Raw genomic sequence first — 14,022 nt, 5'->3', positions numbered from 1 at the left:
TTCTCGTTCTCGTTCTCGTTCTCGTTCTCGCCCTCACTCTCTGTCTGTCTGTCTGTCTCTCTCTCTCTCTCTCTCTGCTGCAATTCATCACAGGTAACGTCGTGCATAAGCAGCAATAACTATGTAATTCAACTATTCTCAGCCGGAAACTACGTTGCACGCAATGCATTGCGCACGCAAATGTCAAAACAAATTCTGACTGATGATAGAAGCGGCACCAGACAGATTACAGAATGGAGGAACTAGACTTTCAAAGGAAAACAAATTCTAACGTTCATTTACAGTGATGTCTGCCGTTCCTGACACTTAATGTAAACTAATTCACGTTCAAGTTCTTGAATGTGTTGCGTTCAGTTCAACGTTCACAAAAAAATGAGCGTGTTCAATGAACGCCTTCTTTTGAACTCGTTCACGCACAACAATGGCTATACTGTTAAACTAGGCAATCGAAACATAGACGAAGATTATATGCACATTCATAAATAATGCTGGGAAATACTGCAAATATGGGAAAATCAAAAAAGGGTGGACCTTCTTTTAATCATTGACTCTCAACAAATGAAACGTTAGATAACATCAGTAAGAAGAACAGCTCAGTTCTCAGCAATGATTTCAGTCATACTTTGAATCTTGCAGTTGAAACAGCGGAGAGTTTACTCATCCTCGTCTCATACACTCCTCATGTACTTCTCTGGATTAAAATAATATAGGCATATCATAAATCTGTGTCAGCCCCGTCCCATACACAACGGGAATGTGAATGAGGAGAGAGAGTCATGTATACCCTGTAGATCCATGCTGTAAAGGCCTACCTCTGATATCATTGACTGGTCTAGAAAGCTACTGTACAGTCTGTTACAGCCAACATGGGTTCAGCACACTGATGACCCCTTCTGGAAGACTCTGGCTACAGGACTGTGAAACGCAATAAAAGGCAGACAAGGGCCCTGCCGTGGCCTAATGGTAGGGCACTGGATTACTACGCCGGCGACCCGGGTTTGATTCCAGCCCGGGTCATTTGCCAGTCCTTCCCCATCTATCTCTCTCTCCCCATTCGTTTCCTGTCCCTCTCTCCAACGTTCTATCAAATATAAAGGCAACAAGCCCATATATTAAAAACAAGACAAGGAAGAAAGTCATCGGAGCATCTTCAGATATGGACATTAAACTGTTATTGGGCAAGTGCCAAGACTAACATTTAGACTCAGGTCCTCTTCAGAGTCAATATTGAGAAGACGTGAGAACGTTGAAACATGGTCTTGGTCATTGCCCAATAAAATACTTGCCCAATTAAATAAATAAAACAGTTCAATATTGACTTTGAAGAAGACGTAACAACGTTGAAACGTTGAAACAGTTTAATATCCACATCTGCAGCTGCTCCAGTGACCCCCTTGTCTGCACCTACTAGTCCTTTCCCGTGATGCACCAGATTGAGCACACAGGATTTCTTTCTTTTCTACGCAATAAAAGGCCTATGCGCAGCAGTTGTTTTTCATTGCTCTTTCTGGACTATGAAGAACTGAGGATATGGGTGTGGTATATCCAAAGCCACTTTTGCAGCTGCCAGAAGACAGTTGAAAAGGGGTAGGTCTGCACACTGCCAAATAGTGCCAAATAGGCTGAGGAAGATCCAGGGTGATCAAAACATTGCTTGATTTAATTACATAAGGTTTATTTCTTGGAGCTCATTTGTCAATGTGCAGACCCACCCTTTTCAATAATATCAATAGCGTGGACACATTGAGAGTCAATGATTAAGATACCCTGAGTATGGTGTAGTGTTGTGACGTTAGTGAATAATTTGATTCTTTTGAATGGATCCTAAAACTGAACAATGGAAACCGAATCACAGGTGGAAGAGCCACTCTACCGGTTTTTTGTTGTTGTTTGTTTTCTTTTTTTCATTCATTTTGTCATGTGACCTTCCTGTGAGTACTTTAATTTGGAGGAAAAAACAAAAGTGTCTGCCTCGGAGAGTGGCAGAAACAGTTGGAGGAGGGCGGAGGGCACTCAGATGTTGTTTGGACAAAATTATCTACTGTAGGCTACAGGTTGAGTCAAAAATGCTATCTTTTTAATCTTTTCAATAAATAATCAAAAAACATTCGAAAGAGCCAGTTTTTTTAACAGCTCTTTGAAGGAAACTATATCCGGACTGGATCCCGTCAAAGAGCCAGAAATCCCACCTCTAGTAGGCGCCTATGGTATACGGTCCCCATACCAAGAGCAGAAGTTTGATTTCAGCTTTGGTAGAGACAACTTCATACCAATATAAAGCAATAAACAATAGTTCAAGATCACACATAAAGTGTATAGCTATTCCTAACCATTCTGTAAAATCAAGGGGCTATTGAATTCTTATTACAGTATAACTAAATGAATGTGACAATTTCATTACTATATATTGCTATTAAGTCTGTGATAATCTTCATAGCCCTACAGAGAGTGATGAGTTATCTTTTATCTTTATTGTACTTTTATTTCTATTTTATTTTTGCATTTTATTTCTCTCCTATTGTTAATTTACTGAAGCTTTGTTTTACTTTCCCTACTGTTATGTATTTGTTTTGATTGTAAAGTGTCCTTGGGTATCTTGAAAGGCGCTCAAAAATAAAATGTATTATTATTATTATTATAGTAGCCTACTGAAGCTAACTTCTCTTTTACTGGATATAAAGTACCCTTTTGAACATTTGTTTTTTTTGTGTATTCATTATAATCTAATCTAATCTAATATAGCTCCGTAAGAAAGTTTCACGTGCCCCTGCTCCCTGCCCCCAAAAGTGGCTGTGCACGCCACTGACAATCTCTGCTGTCTGAAAAGTGCACTTCAGCTTCATTGCTTCATTGCCGACAATGCACATGGTGGCAACATGACATGCATATCATCAGAAAGCATAAGTGTATATATGGACGGTTGTGACATGTTACAACCAATATTCAGGGAATATAAAATATTTGTTTTGCCATTTTATTTTAATGTAGTAAAAATCTATATTAAATTAATATTTCAATAGACAACACAGTGATATGATTAACTTGAAAAACATGAAGGTAACACTTTATTTTAGGGATACAACTTAGCACTAATACATACAATATTAATGTCTGTGTAAGTAACTTGTAAGGCATGTACTTAGCAAAATCAGACAGTTGTTAGACATTTATTCGTAAATGTCTTGTTCATGCACAATAAGGGATTTATTACCAATATAACCTTAGTAAGGACCTAGTAGACCTAGATTTCTATTTATGAGTAAGCAGTAAGGACCAGAATACAATGTTCATTGCTCAGCCCAGATGGCGTAGGGCCCCCACACTACCTAGGGCCCCCACTTTACCCGGCCCCCCCCCTGCCCCATCTAGGAAGCAAAGCGTGAGAAGTTATCTGATCTTATATCAGCCTTATAGATCTCAATTATTCTACTCAGTATATGAGATGGTAACAGCAAGCTATATATAGCAAGGATTGGACATAAACTTCTCAATGATGGTGGGGTGGTGAGATGTCATTTTTTCATACACCAATTAGTTTTAATTGTAAAAACCCTACAATAAATGCAGAATATAATGATGAGTAATAGTTTGGAAGCGAAACTAAGCTATTCCTTTGTGATAAATAAGTTAATGTTTGAGAAACCTAGCTCCAAGAGGTGCAGCGCATGATGGGTACGCCCTTAGTTAGAAATGCAATGCAGCAATGATAATATTTCTGTTGGCACAGAAATTTGTAAAATTTGTACATGGCAAATTGTTTGGATAACACCTAAATTGCACGAGCGAGGAGAGGAGCTAAGGACGTAGGTAGGCTCAGAGCCGGGTAGGTTGTCTGTAGGCCTAGATTGCGTACCCATCATGCACCGCACTTCTTGAAGCTAATGTTTTCAAACATTAACTTAATTATCACAAAAGAATAGTTTAGTTTGACTTCAAAACTATTATTATAATGTTGGGATTTTTACAATTAAAACTCAGTGGTACATGAAAAAAATGAACCACCATCATCGACAAGTGTACGTTCAATCCCTGCCATATAATGGCTCCTGTCACCTCTCTAACATTGTAATGTACATGAGAAATTTAGATGTATCAGATGAACATACTATATAATTTCTTTAATATACCCTTACACTTTGTTGATCAGGGGTGCTAGATAGTGCAGGCCTGGGTGGTGTGGGGGCCCTAAGTAAGGATGGGGACCTTGGTAGTGCAGGGGCCCTAAGCCATCTGGGCTGAGCAATGCATCTCTTTAGAATAGGGACCCTTATTCCACATCTGTTTTCACACTGTTCAGGGTTTGTTCACACAGTGTGTCGGGAGCTTATACATATTGTATTCTGCCACTTAGTAATAAATAGAAATATAGGCTTACTGGTCCTTACTAAGGTTATAATAGTAATACATCCTTAATTGGGCATGAACAAGACATTTGTGAATACATGCTTAACAACTGTCTGATTTTGCTTAGTACATGCCTTACAAGTTACTTACACAGGCATTAATATTGTATGTATTAGTGCTAATAGATGTATCCCTAAAATAAAGTGTTAACGAAAACATTTTGAATTAGCTGTTTTGTTTATGATATGAGAGATTCCGAGATTTATTCGGAGCTATGACGACCCATCTCGTGGTGCTGAAAGTGGCGACACATCTGTCTTGTAATGGCCCTAAACTCAAACTGCATACTGATTTCATTCTGAATTTGAGCTTTATAAGCCCGAGAGACAATAGTGTCTCCATGAAAAAAGGGCGGACATTAGAAGTTATTTCCCCACCACAACAGTAAGTACAGTGTAGACAACAAGTACATTTCACTCCTGGGTGCAGTAAGATAAATATTGAACTTCTGGGTGCACTGTACTTACTGTCGCAGTGTCGAAATAACTTCTTGAGGAAATTGGACAATGGATATTGTTTGGGTATCATGACATTCCAAAATCTGAATCAGAGTCCTGACGGGGAGAGGCATGCATGACCTGGGGAGTTGGGGGTAGCTGGAGCAGGTGGGGGCCCCTAGGCTGCAGCCATATCTATCTTGTGCATTAATCTGGCACTGATAATATGGCACCGTTATGAAGACCCTATTCAACTAAAGTGTTACCCAACAGCTGTGTGTGGTTTGTTTTTGAAGATGGGGATGGTGGACACCTTACCAGACATGTGGCTGTGCAGGATACCGTCGCTCCTTGTCGAACCTCCCCAAGGATGGGGGCATGACACCGCTGCCAACAACGTCATGTTCCGCTGCACCCGGTGGCAAACAAAAAACAACAACAACACAACAACAACAGCATCGGCCCCTGGGGACTATGGGCCCACCGGGAAAATGCCCTGTGTGCCAGATTACCAGTCCAGGCCTGCTTCTAGAGTATCTCTAACGGCCAATCCAAAAAGCCAGGCCCGTTGGTGTGACAGTCAGAGCACAACCCCAGTGATGGCCACTCCACTCCATCACTGAGTGGCCATTTACCATTGTATATTGTGGCGACCATGACCTCATAAATGCACTTTCGTTGTGAGCAGTGAACACACATGCTGTGGAGTGCTGTGTCACAATGGCAATGGGGGTCGGAGTTTCCCATCCAGTGCTTTGGCGTTGAGTACTAGGCCTACGTTGAGTACGAGGCATCCTTGATAGATGAATGTAACGGAGGCTAACTAGCACAGAGTCGGCGTGGAAAGTTGGTAAACCTCCCTCCGATAGCCTCATACAGTCTCGTGCCGTTGGGCCGAGAGACTAGTTTCGTGGCCCAGCGGTATCGTACTGTGTCTCCCATTGCCGAACCGTTGTAGTTGACTAGGATGCAGGTTCGATCCCCGAAGGGAATGAACAGGTGCAAGATGATCTCCGTCACAGTGGTCCCGTGACCTGGATTGGGAGTGAGGTTTAAGGAGGAGAGTGTAACGGAGGCTAACTAGCACAGAGTTGGCGTTGAACGTTGGTAAACCTCCCTCCGATAGCCTCATACAGTCTCGTGCCATTGGGCCGAGAGACTAGTCTCTTGGCCCAGCGGTATCGTACTGTGTCTCCCATTGCCGGACCGTTGTAGTTGATGAGGTCGCACATTCGATCCCGGAGGGGGGGAACAGGTGCAAGATGACCTCTGTCACATGAACACATTCCTGCAATCCAACGTACGGAATATCAGACCTGTGCTGACACAATATTCTACACGACTGGTCCAGGCCACGGTCCTATCCCGCATTGACTAGTGCAACTCACTCATGACAGGTCTACCTGCTTGTGCGCTAAAACCTCTGCAGATGATCCAAAATGTGACGGCACGGTTGATATTCAAGTCAACCCAAAAGGACCCCTGTTACTCCTCTATTTATTGAGTTGCACTGGCTACCGATCGCAGATCAGATCAAGCGCAAGGCATTGACCCTTGCCTACAAAACCATCACAGGAACGGCCCCAGCGTATCTGAAGGACCTACTAATGCCTTATGTTACCGGAAGAGAACCGCTCTCATCCAGCACAAGCCGTCTGGTTCTGCCATCCAGTCGCTACTTGTGGGTCGCATTGACCAGGATATCCGATCTGACTATTTACACAATACTGTAGACACTTTCACATATACAGTATCTGATTCATTGATTAAAGTCCACATTTCGAAACGAAACTGACAGATGGGTCAGATCGGATATGAGTCACTTCAAGTGACTAGTGTTGGGTGGGGCCGCAGTCGAACGTGTAGAGTGGGTAGAGAAGTGTGGCCTTAACACACACCCCTGGGGCGAGCCCTGGGGCGTGATCAACCTAATATGATCATTGTCAATTGTTTTCCTTGGAAGTGGCTGCATTTACTTAAACAAATTTTGTGTGCCCGACCAAGGGATATAAAGGTAATGTCGCTGCCAACTTTTGTCAAAGATCTTAAGAAGTTGAAGAGGACTTCATCATTCAAAATTCATACTTTGCTTGTGGAGGAAGGTAACTACCAGTTAAAAACTCTGTATTGGTATTTGCCACAGTTTGATTAAAAAAACTGTTCAGTATATGAATTCCTGTGGATGTTTTATCATGAGTGTGTATGTAATGCAAAATTTGTAATGAAACGCAAGTGATTATGTGTCTTCTCTGCGTTCATAGTTTGCTTGTGGAGGAAGGATGTCAAAAGAATCTTTCTATTGCTTTGTAATCGTATGGCTGCTTTATCAGCTTTATTCACATGTATGTAAATTTGTGTCCATTTCAGGTTCATTTTTTGCTAGCTGAGGAAGGATGTCACTGATTTTCGTTTTGCTGGTGATTGTCCCATTGGCCTTCCCTGCTGAGGGGATCTCCAATGGGGGAGATTTGACTGTCTCAAATAAGGATCTGACTGTCTCCAATGGGGGCACATGGGGCGATTGGGGCACGATGGACATGTGTCCTAAAAACTACAAGGCATTTGGCTTCAGTCTGAAGGTGAGCTACTGTACATTGTATTGGTGATGCAATAGTACTTATTTATTTTATTTTTCTATGTTGTGTTGTAAAATAATACGATCTCATCGTGCACGTGTCCAGAGTATATTGTACATGTGAATAATAACAATAAAAGGCATTCAATTCTATTGTATTCTATTCCAAGACGACGTACATATAATATTGGCTTTTCATGGTTGTTGGCACAGGTGGAAAAAAGTCAGGGAATATCAGATGATACAGCACTCAATGGCATCCGACTTATCTGCAGACACGTTAAGAACTTCGACGACCAGACAACCATCACATCTTCTACAGCAAAGTAGGTTTTGGACCATGAGTCCCATATACTGTGTAAGGTGACGAGACTGGTCAAAAACATCAACATTTGAAGTCCAGAATACATTGCCTACACTAAGACACTCACTAAGTGATTCCCCACTGACTCCCAATAATGGTTCAAAATTCAATACAGTGGAAACAGGTAGTGTTAATACAGTGGTAACAGTGCAGTCATCATGGGCTATTCTGGGGTAATACTTTATCTGAAGGGGTCTACTCATAAGGCTGGTCATGTAACTGTCACAAGAATAACATTACACACTATTATGACTATTGCTATAAGCTGACATTAGGTTTATGAAATGTAAAGTGGACATTGGGTGTCATGACATTCCAAAATCTGAAATATATATTGTGACAAAACAGACATAGACATCAAAGTATCTCTTTGGCAGGGCCGGAATAAGATGGCCCGGGGCCCCTAGCCTACATGTTGCTGTAGGCCCCCACGGAATTACATAGACTGCATTATAATTCCAACCCAGGAGGACTAAAACTCTACCTGACACAGCAGACTCAGTTATCAATACCACATATTGTTATATTTCTCCAATTATATTCATGTTTTCCCCAGGTAAATAAATGCTGAGGCACTCAAGGTTTTTTTGTCATTAAAGTTCTGAGGCACTCAAGGTTGCAATTTTTTACTTTTTTTATTTGGCCACAATGTACAATGTACAATGTCATTCTAGCCAAATAAAAAAGTGTGCCTCATCATTTATCTACCTGGACCAAGTTTGAGAGCCCCTACACTGATGACTACCAAGGTACCCAGAGGCACTCCAATTACCTGCTTGTGTTTGATGTTTTTCCCCTTTGGCCACCTGGTGGCCCCCTGGCAGATGTGGGGCCCTAGGCTGCAGCCATATCTAGCCATATCTGTGCATTAATCCAGCCCTGGTAATATGAAATCCTATATGTAGACCCTATTTAACTTTAGTGTTACTCAATTATCTGTCTAACCTGTTGGGTGAACTAAGACACAAAAACACTCCTCAATCCTACACATACTTTACCTAATCCTCTGGTATGTTTTTAAAGATGGGGAACCTGGACAAAATCCTTGGATTGTGGCAGTAAAGGATACCTCAAGTCCTTCAACCTCCGTGTCCAATATTTCCCAATAAAAATGAGAGGAGTGATGGATGACACGGCTGCCAACAATATCAAGTTCCGTTGCACCAACGGCGATGTGGGAGAGTTGACGGGGTATGGCATGACCTGGGGGAGGTGGAGCATGACGTACAGCAGTACCTGTGCAAAGGGTATCTGTGGCCTCCAGACCAGGGTGGAAGCATCACAGGGGTTGCTTGATGACACGGCTCTCAACGACGTCCGTTTCAGATGTTGTCAATGAGTCCATATACAATAGTGTTGTGTTCATTGAAGGAACATCTCGCAACAATTTGGGGTTTGTAAATGAGTAGTGGCCTGATTCAATGTCGTTTTTTTTTTTTAATCTCTGACAAGCAAACTGGTTCTGATATGAGATGTAACCAACCATGAATAAAGGGCATGAAGCATTACTCACTGTTTTTAAGTTTGGATCACACACATACTTTCTCTCTTTCTCTCTCTCACACACACACAAGAGTTGTCATTCCATTTACAAAAGGCATCCATTTGGGGTGGCGTGTCATGAGTTTAATAAAACAAAAACAAACACCTAACAACAACAAAAATACTATAGCATTATCAAACTCATCTCTTCATCTGCATACACATTAAATAAAAAAATAAAAAAATGTTAATACCTTGAGTATTCTACCCTACAATGCCAAAGTGCTGTAACTATGCAAATACTGAAACTGAGCAAAAGGCCTTCACAGCCTTGATATTAGGTTGGATATTGTGGCAAGTAGACAGGGCCGCCGCTAGGCATAAGCAGTCATGGGTGAGCGGTTAGGGCGTCAGACTTGCATCCCAGAGGTTGCCGGTTCGACTCCCGACCCGCCAGGTTGATGGGGGGAGTAATCAACCAGTGCTCTCTCTCATCCTCCTCCATGACTGAGGTACCCTGAGCATGGTACCGTCCCACCGCACTGCTCCCCATGGGGCGCCACTGAGGGCTGCCCCCTTGCACGGGTGAGGCATAAATGCAATTTCGTTGTGTGCAGTGTGCAGTGTTCACTTGTGTGCTGTGGAGTGCTGTGTCACAATGACAATGGGAGTTGGAGTTTCCCAATGGGCTTTCACTTTCACTTTCAAGCAGACTAAGACGAGCGCTTAGAGCCTCAGCCACTTTGCTCCCAAAATTAGGGCCTCCTAAATTGAGATTGACTGAAAAACATTTTGCTATTATTATCATTTAATTATGAGGGGGGCCTCCTGACTAGTTATGCTTAGAGCCTCCAAAACCTTAGCAGCGGCCCTGCAAGTAGAGGCCTTAATCCTCTACTGCACGCTGTGGCTTTGAGGCTACATAATGCATTTTGACTGGCTCTTTTTAAAAAGTTCTTTTTTTTTCAAAAACTATTACTGCTACCTGAGACATCTCTGGCCATTCAAATGATGATTTGAAGTGGATGTAGGCTTTTGTGTAAGGGTGGGACAGCCCTCTCTGGAAGTCAGGCTGCATACAACACATGCTCACCAATTGGTACAATTATATTTACTTCTTAACATGTTTAAATTGAATAACGTTGAAATATGTGCATGTACAGAAATATACAGGGAAGCTTTTTGGATTGTTTAACAACTTCTTTTGATTTTATTTATATCTTAAAACTGTATATTTTCATGTGTTGCCTCAAGGTAACACTGTGCTATCTGTGGCCATATGGTCGGGCAATTTGTTTGGCCCTCATCCTCATTTGTGCTAAATGATTTGGCCCTTGGGTAAATAATTGTAGACCACTGCCATACACCATATGACAGGTGTCTTAGTGCGCTACACCACAGCACCCCCTGCTAAACTCTTATTGTTTTTGCATCACGTGTGTTTGGCTGAGATTTGCTCACGTGAGAGACAATGAAACTCACATGGTGTCTGAGAAACTCACATGATTCCATTTGAGAGGTTGCTGCCAAGATGGATCTGAAACCTGTCTGAACAGCTATCGTTGCTCCAACATAGTGATGAATTGGTCGTGAACTATCTCTACAGCTGGCTCTTTGAAGCGAATGACGGGAGCTGGCTGTTTGTTGATAGTCAAATACAGTTTTCCCGTTTGAATTTGTCCTATTCCTTTTTACCTTCCTTCTTACCCCCTCCCTTTTTGCTTCACAGATCCAGCAAATGTTAGCTATCACGTGCCAATCTCATTAGGAAAAAAGTGTGGGAAAAAATAGAGGTGACAAAACTTTTTCTTTCATGAAAACTGCCATTGGCTGGCCAAGGCGGAAATACAGGCAATCATGGCAGGGGTGACAAACACCCACACACACACACACAGGAGTTGGTAAAAAGTGAATAATAGTACAAATAATATTTATTTTGTTGTTGATAATATCTGAGGGCCATTTGGCTAACACAAAACTGTGAGCCAACCCAAAAGAACTGGCTCTCTGAAAAGAGCTGAAGTTCCCATTACTATATCATCCAACCCAACCCAACTTTAAATGAAGTGTAAAAGAGGGAAACACGTTAATTGTCAAGAGTATTTACTGAAGGCTGGCAGGAGAAGGCTTTGTGGTTGAACTCAACAGACAGAAAAAAATGTTGTAGCTCAACAGATCCCCATGGGGCGTTGAGAAGGAGACAGCTGAGAGGGGGTGGTGCTTAGTTGACGCAGGTACAGTATTTGCGATGACAATCTACTGTTGTAAGAGTGAGTTGCATACCGTATTGTGTAGATAACATCAAAATATTAAATAATAGCCTATATACTTGCCCTGGGAAAAGTACCGGATTGCTTCTAATGTCAATCTGCACAACACACTCTCAATGTAGCCTATTACCGGTATGTTCTCTCACATAAAGCTGTGTACTCATACTTAAAGGGACACTGTGTGAGATTTTTAGTTGTTTATTTCCAGAATTCATGCTACCCATTTACTAATGTTACCTTTTTCATGAATACTTACCACCACCATGAAATTGTAAGTATTCATGATGACTGGAAACATTGCACTGTTCATACATGAGAAGGGGGATCTTCTCCATGGTCCGCCATTTTGAATTTCCAGAAATAGCCATTTTTAGCTGCAAAAATGACTGTACTTGGGCCATACTAGAAAATATGAGTTCATTACTTAGTAAACTATCACGAAAATGTCATATTTGGCAATAGGCAACACAGTTTCAATGAGCAGCATAGTTGCAGTACCTTTTTTGACCATTTCCTGCACAGTGTCCCTTTAATTACATTACAGTAACCTACTCGATTATGTACACAACATTTCTCAGTCAGTATTCACATCAATGCAATGATGTCTTCCTGCTCATGTTTTCAATGCAGTAATGCCCAGTGTAAAAAATATTACACATAGAGGCATGGAAGCCCTCTTAAGATACCAAACTTGATTAAAGTAAAGTAAAAGTAATTAGGCCTAAGTAAAAGGTTCATGCCCCCCGCAGCATACAGTAAGAAAGAGCCAAAGATCCTATTCAACTGAATGACAGTTTAGAAGCTGCATTTTTTTTATTTTACCCCTGCTACAGCTAAGTCCACTCTTCAAAATAAGGAACACGCTATTCTTAATGGCAGGATTTAAATGGCAGGATTTAAAAGAATACACTAATTATGGTCCTGGTCCCCAAACTATAAGCCATCACACACACACTCAGATCAGATCAGGCCCTGACCACTGTTTGTGTCATCAGGTGGGGTTGCAGGTATGACATCATGTTGGGGGAACTCCCCCAGGATTCCAAGGTTCTATACTCCTAAGAGCCTGCGGAACCCCCAACGTGATGTCATCATAGTAGAGTCATAAATGGAGGTTCCGTGACCAACCTCTGGCAACAATGTTTTGATGATTGATTTGACCTCTATGGACCCTTTAGAAAAGATTTAGCCCCCATGTCCCTCGCAAAAATCCCGGGCTTTTTTGCTAGAGAGCCAAATTCAAAATGGCGCCCAGCGGCATCTCTAAAAAATAACTTTTGATCTGGATGACCTAGAATCATGTATGAAGGCACTTTTTCATACAAGTCAACCATGAGGATTCCAAATCTGACATCATTTTGGTTATAAAACTTTGTTTTGACAGCGAAATTCAAGATGGCCACCATCTAGAACCGTTATTTTCGACCTTTTTAGGTCGTCACCGCCCAAAAATGATCATATTTGGACTGGGAACCTCCCAATTTGTGTGACTCCATTTCTCATGTAAAGATATTGAGAGAATATCTGATCTACAAGCCCACAATTCCTCACATTGTGGGGCGTAGTGGGCTTGTAGATGGGCTATTTTAACAATGTGTCTTTTTTGTAGGCTATTATTTGACAATTTGGCAGATATTTTAGCATTGTTTGATGATTACTTTGGATGCAGTGATGGTCTTTTACTCTGAGAGTCCTTACATTATGACCCCACCCCCCAAAACAGGGGGTCTTGACCCACAGGTTGAGAACCACTTATCTAGTTTTAAAAAAGACCTTCACGTTTCACATTTTCCAAGCATTCTTGCACAGAGAAGCCCGTTGAGGAACTCGAGGCAAGAGCTGCTGAAATGGAAGAAGTGCGCTCACAGCAATGATCAACTTGGTTGAAGACAGTCAGTTTGTGAAGCTCCCCGAGCTGCAAGAACACTGTGTTGTTGAGGAATGTGTGGTCTTATTCAACCCCAATGGCACATACAGGAAGACGCACAAGAGCAAGATCTCCATCCACCCTGTTTTGATTTAAGAATCCTATCTTGCTCTAATTCAGTCGTTCTCAAACTTTTCCCATCATTTGCCCCTCAGAGGGTCTGGATGCCTCCGTGGCCCCTCCCCCTTTTTGTGGGGTAAAAATCACTTCTGCCTGGCGCGATCATAGTTATGTCTGACCTGAGGTAAATTAGGAAATAAATGGTATCTAAGCAAAAGCAGTACTTGCGCAAACTGATTTTGCGATTGCTGCGCAGAATTAAAGGAAAGGTGAGATAAAACAAAGAGGGACTGCAGTCGAATGCAGTGCAGATGTGTGTTCATTTCCTATTCTATTCAAATCAATGACAATGAATAATATAATGTTGGTGAGGGGGGCTTTAAACATATTGGCTCATTGGCCATATAGGATTTTTGTTATTTTTTTTTAAGGGGGGGGGGGGGGGCAGATGTCACACGGCCCCCCTGTAATGCCTCCGCGCCCCCCCAGGAAGGCTTGCGCTC

General features: G+C 42.0%; 1 protein-coding gene across 1 annotated transcript; it reads left to right on the top strand.

The window, feature by feature from the left end:
* Positions 1-7,234: 7,234 nt before the first annotated feature.
* Positions 7,235-9,119, top strand: LOC134441956 (vitelline membrane outer layer protein 1-like). The gene is made up of 3 exons (XM_063192339.1): positions 7,235-7,420; positions 7,630-7,742; positions 8,804-9,119. The coding sequence occupies exons 1-3, from the start codon at positions 7,235-7,237 to the stop codon at positions 9,117-9,119; spliced, it is 615 nt and encodes a 204-aa protein (XP_063048409.1).
* Positions 9,120-14,022: the final 4,903 nt, after the last annotated feature.

Source organism: Engraulis encrasicolus, unplaced genomic scaffold (genome assembly GCF_034702125.1).
Source record: "Engraulis encrasicolus isolate BLACKSEA-1 unplaced genomic scaffold, IST_EnEncr_1.0 scaffold_101_np1212, whole genome shotgun sequence".
Taxonomy (NCBI): Eukaryota; Metazoa; Chordata; class Actinopteri; order Clupeiformes; family Engraulidae; genus Engraulis; species Engraulis encrasicolus.
The sequence above is the reverse complement of the archived record's forward strand: the minus strand, read 5'-3'. Positions and strand labels throughout refer to the sequence as shown.